Source organism: Sorex araneus, chromosome 1 (genome assembly GCF_027595985.1).
Source record: "Sorex araneus isolate mSorAra2 chromosome 1, mSorAra2.pri, whole genome shotgun sequence".
Taxonomy (NCBI): domain Eukaryota; kingdom Metazoa; phylum Chordata; class Mammalia; order Eulipotyphla; family Soricidae; genus Sorex; species Sorex araneus.
The window spans coordinates 219919360-219940080 of NC_073302.1; the positions used below are offsets into that span (position 1 = coordinate 219919360).

A 20721-nucleotide genomic window follows, 5' to 3' on the forward strand; every position below is an offset into this window, starting at 1 on the left:
ATGGAGGGTAAAGGAGGGTCAGAGAGATTACATTTCCTATGTTCTCAAAACAATGCTGTTCATACACTTTATTGAATAGACATTCATCAAGAACATTTTGATTTTCTAAAAATACTGATAGCTCCATTTTTAAAATATATAAGCACTTAGATAATATTATAAACAGAATTTATTAAAAGGAAATAATAGATCCATTTGCAAATATTTTTCCTGAGTTTATTGTGCCCAAACTGAGTAGTATACAGTCATTGCCAGAGGCAGGAAAAGCCTCAAGTGACTAAAAGCATCAGTATCAGCGACCTGGCATGGTTAGCCCAAGCTCATGGGAATCACTCCTCGAGTGCCTAATCATGTCCAGTAGCATCACCCAATGCTTGGAAGTTGACTACTGACAAATGCAGGCACCACGCTGGGATGCACCAGAGAAATTCTAAGATTCTGCATCAATAAAGGATTCATTTTGCTCCCAGCGCTGGGATCTCTCTGTTTGTGCGGAATGTCTCTAATTTGTGTTCATGTATATTTTGGAGGTTCAGCACTGTGATGTGTTGCTGCCTCTATGTCCTGCACATGCATTCTGTTCCCCTCTTGTCCTTTCCCCACTGTCAGGAGAGATGCCCACAGGTCTCAACTGTTCCATCTCCATTTGGGAGATGTCATTTCAAGTGAACACCTTGTCCACTGAGATGAGTGCTGTGAGCCGTTATTAAAAATCTCGGTCTTTGGGAGGACTGTGTGGAGCCCTTGTTCATTAGCTGACGGTCTGATCAAATAGATTTTCAGAGAATGTGTTGGAGAAGCTAGAGAGCACATCACAGGCCTTCCAATCTGCTCCCAGGAAACTAATTGTCAGAGAATGCGAGAGCAATGGTGGATGGAAATTTTCAAAATGAGAGTCAAATGCAAACTCTCAACTTTACATAAAAGAGGTTCTTAAAAGATTCCTTAAGACAGAGAGAGCCAGACTTCAAAGTGGGAAAATGATAAGAGCGACAATAATAACATGGATTAAACGCCTGCTATTTGCCAAGGACTATATTGTACATTTCTCATGGGATAAGTACTATTATCTCTACCAATTAACAGATGAAGAAATTTCTGTCTCCACATTGTGAAGTTTTAAAGAAGATGACACTTGTCAAGATAATAAGTGGCAGAAATGGGTCTCCAATCCAGACTTGTTTTACTCTGACATATAACACATTTCACTGCATAATCACCCCACTCTGATTCTACAGCAACAGCACAATTTTTAAAGTTTCACAGAACGCTTACACCCCACTTTTTGGCAAAAAGATTCTGCCATAAAATCTGTGATGATAACATGGTTTAATATGACACTGTTTATCCTATGATCTTAAACTTCAAGCAGACTTAGGTAAGGCAAAGAATAAAATAATGCTTTTTTGTTTTTTGTGTTTTTTTTTTCTTTTTGGGTCACACCCAGAAATTCCCAGGCCTTACTCCTTGGCTCTGCACTCAGGAATTACTCCTGACCAAAAAGGATGCCAGGAATCAAACCTGGGCCAGCCGCATACAAGGCAAATGCCCTACCTGCTGTGCTAGTGCTGGCCCAGAATGACTTAATTTTTAAAAAAGAATCAAAGAAACAAAGCCATACAACAAGACCAAAATAATCTGGGGGGACCAGAGAAAGTGTCGGGAGGGTAAGGCACTGCCTTGTACTTGGCAGATTCCAGTTCAATCCCTCACCACTGTCAGGAGTGATCCCTGAGCACAGATTCTGGAGTAAGCCTTAAGCATCATGGCACAAGGGAAGTGCAGCACCAAAACAATTAAAAAAATACAGACAAACAAAACCAATCTTGGATGGGATGGAGAAGGCTGAGCAGGGCTGCCAGGTGCCCGCCTGGAGGAGAAGCCTGCCAGGTGTGCCCCGCCCACACAGTGTGCTTTCTTTGGTCCTTAGGCAGCAGCTGGCACAGTCTCAGGAGATGAGATCAAATTCTCTTACAAAAAAACTCTTCTGCCCAACATTTCCTAGCAAAATCAGAATTTTATTATCAGAGTCTTCTGGTTTAACATTGGTTTCTAGAATACTCACTCTGAAGATAAGGTTTTGCACCATGAAAGAATTACTAGCCATCTGTCATTCAGTCACTCAAGTGCTAGTTTTCAAATTAATCATATTTTTATATGCTATCTGCACAACCTGTTTAGGTTGTGCCTGACTCATGGACAGTATTTCATATTTTATAGACAACCTTGCAAAAATGTTTTTATAATCAGCAGTCCTCTGTCATTCCTTATCTATCACCATCATATTGCAAAGATGAGACAAATGCATAAGTATTGAAACATATCGACACCTGTCAACCTTAAACTGCCTGTGCACAGAACTCTTCCACTTACCCGTCTGTTTGTGGTGTGTGTGTGTGTGTGTGTGTGTGTGTGTGTGTGTGTGTGTACACTGAAGGCACTTGCTTCTCCCCTCCCTGAAAAGGCATCTCTAATAGTTTTAGGTCCATCCTGAAATTTTTCTACTTTGTTTTCTTTTCAATTCTGAGTTAAGGATCCAGAATTCATGTATGCTGTCTGGGACTCTCAACAATCCCATTTCTCTAGAAATTTCTGGTAGTCTGAAAAGTCTTACATTTTCAGAAAAAATGGGTTTTTAGGAAAGCTCTTAGAATCAAGGGATCTGAATCTTCACCTGACAGGTTCCAAAGATGATCATCTGCTTATTTGTATTTCAATGTCATTTCAGGCTTCCAAATGAAAGTTAATATGCTCCTTCTATCTCTCCTTTTCTTTCATTTCTTTGGTGTTTTGAGAGGGTACACCTAGCTCACGGTTTCCTCCTAGATGTGTGCTCAGGGATCACTCTTGATGGTGTCCTCAAAGATCATATATTGTGTCAGAAATGGAACCTGGGTTGACCATGTGGAAGGCAAGTATCTTCCATACATCTCTTTGGACCTTCATTTTATTTTTTATTCACAAATCTTCACCCTAAATGAATGAGTTACACTTTAAAAATCATATTGAATGATAAGTCATTGGAATTGGATTATAAAACTCATATTACCAGTTGGTAAAGTAATGTAGGTGGGAAATAAAGATCAGACTAGAGACAGTGATAGAAGATCTTGGGCACTTTGCTGGTGATAAGATACATTGAGTTTGTACATCAATGTCATAAACGTTAATCCTATTGTAATCATGTTACCTAAGCTATAATTTTAAAACTATAAAAATATTTTAAATATCACCTTCTTTAAATAACTATGAACTAGGTAAATTTTTATACTTTTCATTTGAAAATGATGGATAGGTATATTTTCTTTGGAAAGAGAGCAAATTTCTGTTTTAAGACAGAATAATGTAGGTACTTCCAAATAGTAAATGTATTACAGTTTAAGTTACTACTTGTCATTTATCTATTGTGAAAGTTTATATTTTTCTAGTAAAAAATAAGGAATCCACACATCCACACTGGTATTAGTAAATATTGCTGAAAAGATAATGGCGCTTACTCCTTGAAGGCAAACACACACACACACACACACACACACACACACACAACCCCCCCAAAAAAAAAGCCACTTTTTTTCTAGTCACTCAGTTCATTTCAAATACAAGGCACTCAATTTCCGCAGAAGTTTATCCCTGATTCCCCTCTGAAATTTTGTAACAGAATGCAACGAGATGAAACTGCACAGCAGAAGAGAGAAATAACCTAAATCTGTACCTGGGAACAGAGTTAGCCTGGGTATTTTCCTATCATTTCTTATGACTTTGTTTTGAAGTTTAAGTTATTTTTTAAGTGCAAATTAGCAGTTTACCTTCTAATTACCTATTAGGTGCAAATTACCCAATACCTTCTGAATACTAATCTCAATTTTGTTATTTGGGTTCTTAGGCCCAACAATCCATATTTTTAATTGGAAATGCAATAGAAGTAAAATTATATGAAAATTTTAAAGCTCGAAACTTTATTGGCAGCTCTTATGTATAAATTGTCTTTTGCATTCCTCCAAGACATTATAGAATACCATTAAAAGGAAACTAATCCTTGAAATATAAATAATAGCATTCTGATCTGTGTTTACTTGAGAAAAGGCAAAAAATCATTTGCACTTTGCAGAATTTCCCATGAGAAGTACAGTTATCAAATCAGTTTGCTAGGAAACTTTCTTTGACTTCTGTGTATAAAATCTTATTAGCCCTCACTTTCGCCCAGGATATGCTGTTTTCAGAATATGTACTACAGAAAAGTGGTATAGAAACTCTTTCCAGACTTGGAAAGATTCATTTGCATGCAATTATACCTATTTATTCTTGTATTAAATGTTGATTTTCTTCTCAAGAACCATTCAAAGTTATTTGGCAAGTAGATTTAGTACTAAGATTCCAAAAGATATCAGACTTCAACCTTTTTCTAGTTTGACAAGGATAAACAAATCGATAAGGACAAACAAATCGATATTCTTATACCAACCTTCTTCTCCTTAACCTCCCTCCTTCCTTCCTTCCTTCCTTCCTTCCTTCCTTCCTTCCTTCCTTCCTTCCTTCCTTCCTTCCTTCCTTCCTTCCTTCCTTCCTTCCTTCCTTCCTCCCTCCCTCCCTCCCTTCCTTCCCTCCCTCCTTCCCTCCTTCCTTCCTTCCTTCCTTCCCTCCCTCCCTCCCTCCCTCTCTCCTTCCTTCCCTCCTTCCCTCCTTCCTTCCTTCCTTCCTTCCTTCCTTCCTTCCTTCCTTCCTTCCTTCCTTCCTTCCTTCCTTCCTTCCTTCCTTCCTTCCTTCCTTCCTTCCTTCCTTCCTTCCTTCCTTCCTTCCTTCCTGTTAAGTTTCTTAAAAGATTATGATATCAGAGTTATGCCCAGGAACCATCTGTGGTGCCACGTAAGCTCTTTTACTGGCCATGATCCAGAGACTCATTAATAATCTCAAGAGAGATCAATAAGATTCAGAGATTTTTCTGGACCTTGCGCAAGGCTGAATTTCTGGAGCACGCTGGAGGGGGGTGGGTGAGTCCAACACCCATCCAAACAGAGTCCAACAGCTGAAAACCTCCACACATGCTTCGGACAAGCCTCATTCTGAAATTAATCTGTTGAAAAACTCAGGTATGCGGATGTTCTCACTGAAATTTCCAGGCTTTCATGGACTTGGGAATGGGCTACCTCTCCCCATCTCCCTGTACTTCTGGAAGCCCTGATAGTCATTCACACATCCCAAGCCACCCAGTTAAAAATTTAACTCCAGCTGAATCACCTGGAGTTAAAAATTCAAGACTTCTTTGAGCAACACCTCAAACTCTAACACTAATAAATCAGGAGTAGCACTCCAGATTGAATGGGATGTTATGTAGAAGATATCCAATATCGATTAACAAAATATCAATACAGAAGGCTTAATCTGTGACAACATCTTAGTAATCTCCTATATAAAGGCTTAATAGCTCCATGGTGAGATGCAAAATCTTTACTAACTTACTTTCAAGGAAACATTTTTTGATCATTCTTTTAGCATATTATAACAAGCAATATAAAATAAATTATTGAGGGCCTGCTATAGAGGCAAACTCAAGTGGTGGCTGGAAATATTGGAGAGAATGGTGGTGGGAAGGTGCAGTGGTGGTGGGACTGGTGTTGGTATATTGATTGTCCAACAAATCATCATGAACAACTTTGTAAACCTCAGTGTTTATATAACTATAAGGGGAAAATAAAATTTAAAAAATATGACTATGATATTCTTATCTCTTCTTTATTGTTTATCTCTACTAGAACTTTTAATTCTACTTTCACCACTGGATAAAACAGCTCTTTTTTGTTGTTGTCTTTAGGTCATATATAGTGGTGCTCAGGTTTTATTTCTGTCTCTGAGTTCAGGAATCACTTCTAGCAGGGCTCAAGGGACCACATTTGGTGCTGGGAAATGAACTTAGGCCTACTATATTCAAGCCAAGTGTCCTCTACCCTCTGTACTTTCTCTCTGTCCCCTAAAAATGCACTTTTCTAAAGGCATTAGACTTCTAGTAACCAACTAAAATAAATAGATCTTGACACCTCACCCCCTGCCACACCCCAGGGCACTCCATAACACTCTTGTGAACTTCCCCTTCTTAGGATCTTCACATCTTTTGTTGTGACATCTTTTAATTGTCTTGGGTTTTGTTTGTTTCTTTGTGGACCATAACTAGCAGAGCTGAGGTGACTCCTGCTCTGTGTCTGGGGATCACTCCCGGTGGAGGTCAGGGGACTGTGCTTTACTGGGAATTAAGCTCAAGTTTCCTTCACGCAGAGCATGCACTCCAGAACTTGAGTCATTTCACTGGCCCTGATTTCCCGCTTCTATGATTCAAGAGGAATTCTTCAAATATTCTTATGAGAATTTCTTTTTTTAAAAAAATTTTATTGAATCACTGTGAAAAAAGTTACAAAGCTTTCAGGTTTAAGTCTCAGTCATATAATGATTAAACCCCCATCCCTTCACCAGTACACATGTCCCACCACCAAGAACCCCAATATACCCTCCTCCCACCCCTACCCCCCACCTGAGTGGCTAAAGATCTTCACTTTATTCTCTCTACACTTTGAATACATTCAATATTTCAACAGAGAACTCACTATTATTATTTGAAAATTTCCCCCAACAATCAAACCTGCTGAAAAGGCATCATTTGATAATTTGTTTTCCATTGCTGAGAATGAAGATTATATGAGCTCATTATATAGATTATATGAGATTTTGATTATATAGATTATATGAGGTTTTGGATTTCTGATATTTTAGCTCAGTTCACAGTCTAGATGCATTTCTGTAAGAAGCCGCTGGGTGCTAAACTGGGTTAGAAGACCTCTCGGATCATAGTCTCTAAGGAGCAGAGCGTCCGTTTTGTGTGTGGCTGCTCCGGATCTCATCTGGGTGGAGAGTGTGCCGGTAACACCCCCATCCCATGATCTCCTGCGCACCACATCACTGCAAACTCATACCTCTGGGTTGGGAGTTCTAGAAGATGGCGGACGCCACGTGGGCGCCACTGCTGCCACTGACATCTCCCTCGCAGAAAGACAGGGTAGAGAGAGAAAATCCTTTTCCCTCCCTGGGCGGCATGGGGTTGTAGCTCAGTTCACAGTCTAGATGCATTTCTATTAGAAGCCGCTGGGTGCCAAAATGGGTTAGGAGACCTCCCGGATCATAGTCTTTAAGGAGCAGAGAGGTAGTTTCGTGCGCGGCAGCTCCGGATCTCATCTGGCGAGGATTTCTTTTTATGAGAATTTTTAAGGAAAATGAAACAAGACTTCTTGTGCATTTGTTTCTTATTGATGCCTACATTATCAGAGAGACAATGTATATGCCTAGACCTGGAGTCTGCATTCTTAATTTCAATTAAAACTTTTTAATCAATTTACTTTAATCTTAATATTTAAAAAGTTTTTAGCTACTATGATTTGTAATGCTGTTAATGATGGAGTTCCATGTATACAATGCTTCCCCCTCTTTCTATTCAGGGACCATCAATATACAATAAAACTTTAAATGAATGTGTTGTATGGATGGATGTATTTTGGCAAGTGTTAACATCAATACAACTACCACATTAATCACTATCTAGGACATTTCCATCACCCCTGGAATTCCCTGTGTCCTCACCACTAAATCAACTCAGAGCAATCAGAGTCCTGATTTCTATCACTCATTAGCTTCGCCTGTGTGTGGTTTCTTTAACTCAAATTAATTTAATAGAATTCGTTTGTGCTGTGTATACCGGAACTCCACACCTTTTCATTGACAGTTCATATTCCCCTGCTTAATTATACCATGATTTCTTGAAAAAAGTTAATCATTGAAACAACATCAGTATGCAAGAGCATAAATATTTTGGAATAAGGTGTTATCACAGTAGCACTGTAGCACTGCCGTCCCATTGTTCATCGATTTGCTTGAGCGGGCACCAGTTGTGAGACTTGTTTGCCTTGCATGTGGCTGACTTGGATTCGATTCCTCCATCCCTCTTGGAGATCCTGGCAAGCTACTGAGAGTATCTTGTCCGCACGGCAGAGCCTGCAAGCTTCCTGTGGCGTATTGGATAAGCCCAAAACAGTCACAACAAGTTACCACAGTACACCCAGCTAATAGTAGCTAATAGTGAATGTAAATGTGCACATATACTGTCTCCTTGAACAGGTATTTTCTGTTCCTGGAGTGGTTTCTTAAGGGTGCGATATCAGGGTCTTATGGCAGTTTTATTTTAAATATTTTGAGAAATCTCCACCCTTTTCTTGTTGAGGCTGACTCAGTGTATTTTCTTACAAGCAGTTAGAGTGTTCTTTCTTCACGTCTCCCAACACTTGTTTCTGATATTTTGAACCATGATTTGTTATGTATTTCTGGAAATTTAAGTTGTTTCTAATTTTGGCTTATTGTGACTTTAGCAAATTAACATTCCTATACAATCTTTCTCATGAGCATAGATTTGCTTTTGGCATAAACACCTAGAAAGGGAATTACTATAATTAACATAAGAAACTGCTCAATGATTATCCGACCATGTATTGGTATCGCCTGCAGCATTTGGTATTAACATTTCAATTTCCATCATCTTAATGTATGTTAAATGGTGTTTCACCGTGGCTCTAACTTTCATTTTCTTGTTTAATGATATTGAGAACTATGCTTATTGGCATTTGTATCATCCTTTTATGTGAAACATCCCAAGTTTGTATCCATTTGAGAAGTTAATTGCCTTTTTATGATGAATTTGAAGATATTCCTTAGGTTTTCTGAATTTGTTGATATTGATTTTCCCCCATCTTTGGTTTATCTTTTTGTTCTTAATAATGTGTTTTAAACTTTTATGCTGGAAGTAGAGGGAAGGTTATCAAGAATCAACTAGATAACCAGGCAGTCCAGTTCATTGGGCCATTTGAATCTCATCCACTGGAAAGGAAGCAGTCACCATAGATAATGGGATGTCTAGGCTGAGGAAAAGGAAATTGTGAAAGACAAAAAAGGATTCCCAGCGTGACAGCTTCCTTTTTGACCCCACACAAAAATGTCGGCTTCTCTTTGACCCCTCCCTGGTGTTGGGGCAGATGGCAGGAAGGTAGCACCGCTCACCCACACGGCATGTGGCCAGAACACTGCTGGCTCTAGCTCACAAGAGGCTCAGGGACCCTTACAGAGCTGCAAGCACCAGCAAAGGGCCACTGGGTAGTGTTCCACCACTGACCTCAGACGTGGACTCCAACACAGAGGAGTATAGTGAGGAAGAGGACCAAGTCACATGCACTGGAGGCAGTGGGCAGCAAAAGGACAGGACTGGGAAGTGGTACAATGGACTGGGGCAGTGAGGGGATAGAAATGATGTCATGCTCCAGTAAAGAGACAGAGACCTAGAATTTGGGGAGGGGCCTTAGAACCACCTACGGTATAGTAAATTAGACCTTCAGAAGCATCTTGAGTTTTGTATATAAATCGTTCCTGCACTATGCAAGGACCCACAAAATCAGGAAGAAATCCATGTTTATGGTGACAGAGAGCAGAACTTTGTCATTGATCATTTTTCTTTTCTTTAGACCTTTTTGAAAATGTGTAGAAACTCTTCCTGGGAAGCGGTTCAGCCCTGTCTCTGTAAATGATTGACATCATAGAACATGGTGACCACAGATATTCTTGCTCTTTTTACTTTACTAGGTTGGGAACAATTTGAAAATAGGAGCTGTGTTTTCTGTAGTTTTATAGTGAGTGACATGCTGGCAAGTAGCAGGTACCCCCAAATAAATATATGGACCTACTGGAAATTGAAAGTAAATTTTATCAATTAACATCTATGTCATTGTTCTCCCTAAAAACAAGATAAATTCTATTTTACCTTTCAAACTTAACTAAAAACTGCAAGAGGCTGTGAAAAACAAGCTTCCTAGGGCCCTTAATATACATCAATAAGTGAATAATTTGGATTTGAATAATCTTTGAATAATTTTCGTAAATTTTGTCGTCATTCTTAAAATATTTCATAAATTTTTATTTTGTAAGTTTAAAAAATTTCATTTAATTAAAAAATTTTTATTGTAGTCTGGTAGCATGATCATAATGGGGTTAATGTTACTCAGTATAACACAGAGTGAGATCATCTGGAATTTGTCATCTACCCTCTTACTTCACTTTACATGAATCCTTCTTTATTTGAAAGATATTATCTGTAATTCTAAGTAAATCAGATGCTCCTCATGAAATATGCTTACATTTGAACAACAATAAAAAACAAACAAAACATGGATAGATTTAAGGGTCTGCATTTGACTTTATCATGTCAGATTGATGAAGTTTTTATTCAACTGAAGTGCGCTAACGAAATGTCTAAGGGAATGTAGATTATACAAAAACAACAATACCATCATCAAGTCTGTCTGAGAAGTTAGACCTTCCTGGATTCCATAGAGAACTCCAAGGAGATAATGTACGCCAAGGAGTCTGATAGGAAGGTGCAGTGAAAAGTTTTTATGAAAAGCACCAGCAATATACGAAAGATGATGGGCTAATTGAGGAAACAAAGTGTAATCTTCTCGCTGCAGGAAGCCCCAGAGTGGAGGAACCCCTGCTTGGTGGACAATGAGGCACAATCAAGTGATATTCAGCACATTATGAATTAAGCACTGGAGAACAGGGTGACTTTCTCCCTAGCAGCAAAACCTTAGAAAGGGCAGAATTTTATTGGCCATGTTTTATATTATTCTTTCAGAGAAGCACAACCCCTCACCCTGGATGATTAAAAGTACTATTACGATATTCAAGTATCCTATTCTGATATTTAAATCAAATGAATAGATATAGAGAGAGAACAGAAAGCATAGCCAAGTGCATAAATAGCCATAGCATTCAATTTCCACACAGCAAGATAAATATTTTTAAAAAAGTAAAATTAAAGTTTTAAGGATTTTCTGCAGTAACTCAGCATTAAGGTCCAATTAAAAAATAAGCAAGATATTATCCAGTATGCAATCTTTGCTCCTAAAAGAATTAGTTCTGTTATGGGGTCATAAAAGGGTCCAAATCTTTGTGTTATAGTCAAGCTGTTATGCTAGGGTCAGGAGTGTGAGATAATCTTTTGTAATGGCTAGAGTCCCTGAAAGAGAATGGTGTGAAATTACCCTGTCACAGAATCATCGAAGAAAAGCAGCATCTTATAGGGGCTGAGGGGACAGTGTGTGACAACTCTGTGACCATCCAGGAAAGCGTTGGCTCAGATATCTCCTGAACTCTAGCTGGCCTATTCTTACACTGAATTGGGCCATATTCTCAACATTAAATTTAAAAAACACTTGTAATTTTTCTCATAAAAATTTGGCTGTGACTGAGGTGCAGTAAAGAGGAAGTTATTAAAATTCTAAAGGACTGAAATGAAAAAGTTAGAATATTTAGTGGCTCCTGTTCCTGGGACAATTAGCAACTGCATGTGTAATGAGTGAGTCACCGGGAAGCTTTTAAAGGAAAAGGAATATTTACAGGATGTTTGGAGTTGAAAGGCTATATTTAGGAAATTAAAGAAACAAGACATAACTGAGTGAACATTCTATAACTCATTTAGCTATTGATCAAAGAGAGAATTTATTCACAGAGCTTTTCAAATACAAACAAAAATATCACTTTTTAATTCTTTACAAAATTAATATTGAACAAGTGTGGCACAACACAGTACAATAATGGACAAAAGAAAACAAGACCTAATGATGGCAAAGTGTCTCTTATTATTCGTTTATTTTCAGCTGTGCTCTCTCCTAAGAGTGGACAGGAAGCTGACTCTTAACTTCATAAGAATATCATTGCAGAAGCTACTCAGAGAAATATTGCATATCTTGAATAATATGGAACTATAAAAGCTTAACTCTAAAAGTCTGCATAAACACTGACGACAAGTTATGTAGGATATACAAAATACTGATAGAGTGGCATATTGGTCCATTTATTAGGTTTAATGTATGCTTTATAATAATACTGTATTTTAAATGTATATTAAAAAGAAAACTGGAGTAATGTGCCACAACACTCTCGTGCACTCTGTGGGGTGATTTCTGCTTGTGCATGGACATGTGTGAAGATGCAGACATTGGCATGTGCTCATGTGCTTTCAGAAGTGCCGTGGCCTGGGGGTTTCCTGCCTCCCAACATAATACTGTATCTACTAGCCCTTTGAGTCTTCTCTGAGTCCCCATGTTCAAACAAAGCCCCATCAAACCCCCAGTTTGCATACATAAATTTGTTTTGCATGTGTATGTGTTCTACACGAATAATACTCTATGGAAGAAAAACACTCAGCATCCTGCAATACTTTCAGACTTGGGTCCATTTTTCTTGAGTACTTCATGCCCTCCTTCTCTTTCCTGAAACTCTGAAATTCTTGCAGAACACAACTACATTACGTAGCATTGTGGAATCCACTGGGTTTCCTCTCAATTGCACGGTATGGATAGAGCCACGATTCCTCCTCCTGAAAGCTGCTGGGTGTCCCGTCCCTCCGAGCCCTCCAGGTCCTCTTCTCTGTGGCAGGTGGCTCCGGTCAGTAGGGGTACTGCTTCTGTTTCTTGCCTGAGAAGCAGGCCAGCCAGGTGCAGAGCAGCATGGCGGCAGCGGCCCCGGCTCCCGTGCAGTAGTAAGCCCAGCCTATTTCACACTTACCTAGAGACACAAGAGGGGCAGAAAAAGAAGAGACGAGTCAGGGTGGTTTAACAGGAGCTCTGTGATGTCTTAGAGTGAGTTCCGAGTGAAATTGAAGTACCCATTAGAAAAGTGGCACACCCACTTGAATGGAACGGAAACGTGCCGGAACACTTATTCGAAGTCTGAGGAAAGCCAGAGTGATTCTATGCATTTCTGCAGGCTCTCAAGGCTCATGCCTCCTCCTAGCTAAGAAGCCTGTCTTCCTCCAACAGTGCTCAGAGCCCTGTCTAAGGAAGAGGGAGCATGACAGGGCAGCAACCAGGTTAACAGAGAATGAAATAGAGTTTTACTTAAATAACACAAATCAATACATTTGTTTTAAATTTCAAAACATAGATAGCCCTGCAACGCTGTTACTGTAAGGAGGAAATCCAAGTAGCAATGCTGAAGCAAATCTGGCTATTTACAAATAATTGCCAAATGACTCATCTGAATTGGGGAACAAAAAAATTTCTTGATTCTCCTGGTCAATACTAACCTTTAGTGTATAAACATCATGTAAATGAGAACACAATAACATGCCTTAAATTGGTCCTGGTTTCTCAGAGTTGGAAATGAATATATATTAATTAATTAATATTAATTAATACAACATATATTAATTATATAATAATTCAAAACAAATTAACAATGAAAAGTAGGAAGAGCAATATAAATTTCTGTAAGAGCCAACTTCAAAGCAAGAAATGGTGATTCACTAATAAAAATTTAAGAAAAAAAATAGAATAGAGAAACACAATGATAAAGTCAATTCTCCAAGGAGACACACTAACCCTTGACATGCATGTGCCAAGCAACAACAAATCAAACTGAGGCTAAACATACTCTAAGAGTCCTTTATGAGATGGTGAAACTAAAGACTTTTTAGTCTCGGAAAAAGGATATGTCCAGCAAAATCAAAACGAGTATAATAAACTCAACAGCAACATCAACCAATGGAATATAATTAACATCTATAGACTACATCCCGAAACAGTTGAATATGAACAGTTATTATTTGTTTTTTGGTTTTTTGCTTTTTTGGGTCACACCCATCGATGCACAAGGGGTCACTCCTGGCTCTGCACTCAGGAATTACTCCAGGCGGTGCTCGGGGGACCATAAGGGATGTTGGGAATCAAACCCGAACCGGCTTCGGGCAAGGCAAATGCTCTATCTGCTATGCTATCGCTCCAGCCCGTTTGTCTGATTTTTGAGTCAAGGCTCAAGGCTTACTCCTAGCTCTGTGCTCAGAGATCATTTCTGACAGTGCTTGGGGGACTAAACAAAGTGCAGGGACTCAAACCCAGGAAGGCCAGGCAAGATAAATTACCTTTCCTGCTGTCATACTATTTCTAAATTTGGCCACCAAATTGTCTTTTTTTTTCTTTGTTTTTTTTTAGTTTTTTTGGGACCACACCCAGCTGTTAACAGGGTTTATTTCTGGTTCTGTACTCAGGGATCACTCTGGGTCCATAAGCAGTGCTGGAACCTGGGTTGCCCATGCAAAACAAACACCTTACGTGCTGTCCTATCTCTCTGGCCCTGATAGTGTAACGCTTATTTTTCTCAAGACCACATGGAAAACTTACCAGGATGCTGGGTCACAAAGGACACATTCACACATTTAAAACAAAGACATAAATGCCTATTTTCAGATCACAATGAAATGAAACCAAAAATCGTAATTGAAATATGACAGAAAGAGATAAAACTTCTGGATATTTGACAATTTGCTTTAAAACAATATGTGAACCAAAGAAGTCTCAGAAAAATGTACAAATAATCATTGTAACATTGCTGTCATCCTGTTGCTCATCAATTTGCTTGAGCGGGCACCAGTATCGTCTACATTGTGAGACTTGTTACTGTTTTTGGCATATCGAATATGCCACAGGTAGCTTGCCAGGCTCTGTCATGTGGGTGGGATACTCTTGGTAGCTTACCAGGCTCTCAGAGAGGGGCGGAGGAATCAAACTCGGGTCGGCCGCGCGTAAGGCAAAAACCCTACCCACTGTGCTATCACTCCAGCCTGTACAAATAATAGACTCTGGAAAACTTGTGTTGATTACTATTCACTATAAATTTTTAGGAGTGTTTCTACATGTAGTAAATATTTATCATCTATGTGTATGGCATGGTAGGTACATAAATATCACCCCAAAACCTGAGGGAAAATTAAGGCCAAAAAGAGTTCAATAACTGTCCAAACACTGGGCACAGTTAGCACAAGGCTAGTCCTTGCCTTCTCTCCCCAGTTAATGCCCTGTGTCCTATAGCTTCTCAAATCCCTACCACACCCCACCACTGCAGTCTTAGACGCCGTACTACTTTCTTGTTCCTGGTCCCTTTGGCAACCTAGAACATGAAGGGCAAACGTGGCTCCTGCATTTTTAATGATAAATCCTATTACATTTCTCTTACTTAAAAATCCAAAAATGAATTCTTAAAAGATTTGACCTCCTCCTCCTTCCCTTTCCAATTTTATTTTTGGCTTTCTGGGCCACACCCAGTGGTATGGCCCATCTATCCTTGCCTCTGTGCTTGGTGGCTAATGCTGGTGGTGCATGGGGGACCAGGTGAGGATGAATCTGGGTCTCCTGCCATGAAAAACCTGGACTCAGCCCAGTGAGTTTTCTGGACCTCAAGAATCTAATATCCTTCTAATGGCAATAAGGCCTTGAGTTAGCTGAATCCATCTACTTCTCAGGTTCTGAGGCGACCCTCCATCTTATTTTCCTTCTGGCCGACACTGGTTAATTTCTCTAGGTCACACCAGGCCTCTCTCTGAGTTGGGTACTTTGCTGTCATTGTTCCTTTCACCTGGAAAAGTCTATTTCCTAAGTACTGGGGAACAGGTTCCTTCTCAAATGGAATTTCCGATGAAGACACCTTCACCCCTCCCTGCTTCTCCCCTGTCCCCTCTGTGTGTGTGTATGTGTGTGTGTGTGTGTGTGTGTGTGTGTGTGTATCTGTGAGTATGGGCTTTATTTCATTCTTACATATGAATAAAAGATTGTTTCCTACTGTAGCCCTAACTACAGAAGGACTTGGCTCCTAGTAGATACTCAAGAAATAAATGTCGAATGAAAAGTGAAGCAAAATGAACACCTAAAGAAAGGAAGCAAAGCAAGGTGACCATAAGACCTTGAAAAACAAAAAACGTCTGGAATTTTGCTGGAAGAGTAACTGTAGTCATTGAACACTGGAGAGAATTCCCTAGCCTAATTCTGCATTTACAGTCTCATACAAAAGATGTTAAATTTAACATGATAATAAATGCTGAAAGATCACATCTCCACCTAGGGTAAGCCTCCCTGGAACTAAAACCTCTGTGAATACTGAGAGATAGAGCAAGGATTTTTCAAAGGCAACCATATCTCCCTTTGAGCCATGCTCACTGTAACTATAAGTTAATGTGGCTGTGAGTCTTGGGAATAATACCCATTTTAAATTATTATTTAGCTGAATTAAATAAATCTAGGAAAAAAATTAGTAGAGAGCTAAGAGGTGGCAAGTGGTTTAGAACCTTCACTCAGCATGGGGCTCTTAACAGAGAACACAATGAACTTCCTCTCGTTAATAACAAGGTATTGACCTACACACCATTTCACGACCCAACATGAGAAGCCGAGTCTATAATTCTTTATTAATTATTGGACACTTACTTGAGAAACAGTAACTGGTGAACCTAATTATTTGAGAATAATAGAGGTGTCATGGGCCACATGCATTAAAAAAGAATGCAGGTTTGACTCTCAAAAGACCAAGAAAAGAGCATCTTTTTGTTCTCCAAAAACATCAACAATACAGCATGACTTCAAACACCATGGGCTCTCTGCTGGGCTGCAAGCGGCTGGAGTACAGTGTGGGCCACTCAGTGTGGGTCCATGGACAATTTTGTGACTTTCCTGTAATGTGAGAATGCTGAGGATTCCCTTGAAACTGTATTTTAACTTAAAAACTTTTGAGTGTTTATGTTATGAGTGATGCTGTGCTCACAGGGTGCTGGGCTGTGCTGGAGAGCCTCAGTTCTCACTTACCTTTATGATCTTGGGGGTCAACAACTAATACTCTTCAGTGGACCATTTAGTCCATTCCATGAGGTGCTTAGCATTTGCTTATAATGTACCTGGTGGGGGCAGAGGATGGCAGACCACATGCTTTAAAATGTGTGAGGAGGGGCTGGAGAGGTAAGACAGTGGGTAGGGCACCTGCATGCTATGACCCGGGTTTCATCTCCAGCATCCTGTACAGTCTCCCGAGCACCACCAGGAGAGTTTCCTGAATGCAGAACAAGGAGTAAGCCCTGAGCATCACCAGGTATGGCCCAAAATCCAAAAAGGAAAAATAATATGTGAGGCCCTGAGTTGTACCCAGTACCATGAAAAAATATATATAGGTCTTGCAGCACTTGTGTTAAATGATTTTGCCCAACTTCAGGCAATATCAAAGTGCTCTTATGTAAGTGTTCTTAGTATATTTAAGGTGGGCAAGACTAAGTAGTTCAATGTATTATATGAATTTCAATAATTAGATGAACTTATGATGGGTCGCCCCACTCTAAGTCCAGAAAGATGTGATGACTGTCCAGAGATCCTGACGCCTCCCTCCCCTGAAACTGCACCCAGGTTTGGTGCTCACTCACGTGGTATCCCCACGCTCTAGCTAGATTCTCCTTAGCACATTTCCTTGGTGACTTGAGTGTGACTGTGAAGGGGAGCCGTCAGTTCAAAGTGAAATTTAAGCAGAGAGTTGGCAGATGGGCAGGCGCTACCCAAGCATGAGGGAGAGAGGTCAGGGAACAATGCCACGGGAAAAGCTACGGCAAAATGGAGGAATCACTGAGTCCTGCTAAAGTGCTGCTCAAAGAGACAGGGCCATTGTGGTGTCTGCGAGAGATAGGATTCACCGTGAACAACTCCAAAGACGAAGAGAACTTGAAGCCTGAGAAAATATGCAGGATTTCATTTCTGTTATCGCTCAGAAATGTGAGGTATTGAACACTCATCCACAGATTATCCTCTACCTACCGCATGATGCAAACGTACGAGAAGCTGTGGACAAGAGAGAAGGGCTTTTGGTCTCATGAACATTATTAATGAATTTGAACCCAATCCTTGTATCTTCTTCACATCTGCTAGGTAGAATTTAAGTTAAAAGAGATGAGCCAAATATGAGGGATTTGTTTTCTTCTAAGTTTAAGTGTAGAAACAGAATACTAACAGTTGTCAGAGACTTCAGATTGTTCAACCATAAAGAAAAAGTAGGATTCTCTTCCCCTTCAACCATGATTCCACTGATAAAGCTCACATGCTTAACAACAAGAAATTAGCACCATACTTTACAGAAACAGGAGATCAAAGTCCCCATTTGGTTCTTAGGAAAGAGTAGATAGTTAAGTGTTAAACTGCATGATGACCCAAGAACAGCAATGGAATATACTGAAACCAGGAAATGGTCCAGGCAAAGGGGGCTTTCCTACATGTCCTCTCTCTTTCCCTGTCAGGGCATAAAATGCAAGCAGAAAGCATTTTACTGGAGGGCAAGTTTTGTCTGTGATCCTTTCAAGAAATTAGAGGAGCAAATCTGTTTAAAGTTTCCCTTTTGCTCTCTGTAATGCTCCATCAAACAAGACTACAACCCTCTTGGTTGGCAAATTGCTGCTTTCAACAATGGGGAATACTACTCTTGACAGATAAAATAGAGGTTAATGGGACAGAAAGCAGCAAACCACAGCCACCTGCCAAGTCAGTGGAAAGATCTGGTGGCGGCATTCCAGGGCAGCCCCCGTGTGGGAATAGAATGGGAGGTGTGGCTGATATCTCCGCGGGGCTCAAATCTGTTTTCAGTATATTTTCTGTCAGTAATAGAGACAGAAGAAAAGGTACAGAGAACCCAGCCTTTTCTAGGAGAAACAATAAAATTTCAGTGGATATTTTTTCACTTGACATTGCAGTTAAAGTAATTAATTTGAGTTAATTAACAAAGTTTGTCAAATTAACAATTTAGAGCCTGCAATGTATGACTTTGTGTCTTCCTGCTTCATTTCTGTATTTTGGTGCCACCAGGACATCCTGGACCACAGCACACAATCAATAAGTGTTCGTGACATGAATGAGTATTAGAATTTATACTTGCACTGAGATTGGAAATTCATACTTATTTAATGGCTGCCATGTGCAAGTCATGTACAGGTCATATGGTGAGATCCTAAGCAGTTCAGAAGTAGCACATCATTTCAATATTTTTGTCTATGGTTCTTTCAGGAAATGAGAGATGTAAATGTATTTTTTTTACATCTTTTTAACCTCAAAGTGGGAACTTTTCCAACAGTTTTCACTTTGAAGCAACTAAGATGCATGAAAGATAGAGTAATGTGCCCAGTATCTCAAGTTCAAGTTTGAACTTGAACTTGGGTGGAGCTGATTCCAGAACTTTCTCTGAGCTTGAATAATGTATGAGGAAGATCTATACCAGATGGATTGTTCATAATTCGCAAGTAGCATTTATCAAATACTATATTTCTTTTATATTCATCAATTCATTTTATTTACTGTTTTGAGGGCAAAATCTGGTGGCACTCAGAACTTACTCCTAGCCCTGTGCTCATGAGTCATTTCTGGCAGTACTCAGAGGACCATCTATGGTGCTGGGGATTGAACCTGGGTCAGCTATATGCAAGGCAAGTACCCTAAACATTGGATAATCAAGCCCATCCATTTTACAGTTAATGTGCCAGAAAGAAAGAAAATGTAAATCTTACTGCTTTGGATTTTATGATCATCCTAGTATTGTCCTTTTGTCCACCTCACTAGATTCTAGTTATTAAAAGCCTTCATACTGCAGACTTGATTCCTAGTGGAGCCAACTTACTCTTTCTCGAAATCCCATGTTCTCTAGAGGATGAGGGTCTGACCAATTTGCTGGACAAATTCTGTTACCTAAGTCTGGATGAGAATTTGGCTCCAACCTGTCGCTAAACTGGGTGTTTTGCCCATCCTTGATTCTGTTCCAGTCATGCCGAAGAAGACCTGCAAATGCCAGGCACACTGTAGTACCCTCTTGGCTGCTACCTACAAACCCACAGCACATTGGCAGCTATCTCCATGCCATCCCAACCCCCAACCAAAGACTACCACAGTGCCATCCCCTATGGACAATGTTGCTCTCTCTGTTCAGCCCAGCACAGAAATATGAAACTGATCAATCCCTCACGGGAAAGCTCTGTGTGTGCCCACTCGACTGAGTTCAGCCTGAGCCCCACTGGTTCCTGGCTTACATCTTTCTTTCCAAGGTCACTGCTTAGTTCTCAGGTCTGTGGTCACAGTGTCTGAGCCCAGATATAATAATCCAACTGACCTCATTTATCAAGGCAGAACATCTTTCATCTGTGATATTTAAAACATTTACACTATATTAAAGTTCGTAAAGTTCAACCTGTAAGGTTTGTATTGAGAAACGGGGAGCTTAGATTTCATCATTATTGCCACATCAATACCGAAATCAGGAATGTGCAAGAAACAATGGAGAGGGGGGAAATGTGCCCTAAACACCACGGACAGAGTTCTCTTCTGGAATAAGTTCCTTCAATTCTCTTCATATTCCGGCCATCTTATTTGCATATGCATTAAACCTAAGAACAAAAAGGATCTGTCATGGGACTGATTCCATTTGTTCTTTGGTGAAGTAACTGAACAATGTACCCCTTGTGAAAAAGAAGCAGGTTTTAAACCTTTGACCTGAAACACACAAAAGCACTAATTGAAACAGAGCAAAGGAGAAACATTTAAAGGATACCTTATGTATCTGAAAAGAGAAGAGACAGATACCTAGTCTTGGTCAGTGGGCAAAAATCTGAAAGAGTGCAAAAGGCAGAGGAAGGATATTTGTCAGCCATAGCTCTTCTTCAAGCTGCATCTGATAATTACTCAAAGTATAAACACACTGCTTGTCGCAAGCACAGTTTCAGAGCCAATTCAATAACGTGCCCTTGGGGCTGTCCGTCATATGGATTTGACTACATTCAGATCTTGGGAATGCAGTTCCCATTAG

The 20721-nt window shown here is 39.8% G+C and overlaps 1 protein-coding gene across 1 annotated transcript in view; it reads right to left on the minus strand.

Moving 5' to 3' along the window:
* Positions 1-11558: 11558 nt before the first annotated feature.
* LHFPL6 (LHFPL tetraspan subfamily member 6) overlaps positions 11559-20721 on the minus strand; it is a 258485-nt gene continuing 249322 nt past the window's right edge. The window contains exon 4 of the mRNA XM_055118716.1: positions 11559-12645. Coding sequence (XP_054974691.1) covers positions 12527-12645 — 119 coding nt within the window. The 3' untranslated portion in view covers positions 11559-12526. The remainder of the gene's footprint in view (positions 12646-20721) is intronic.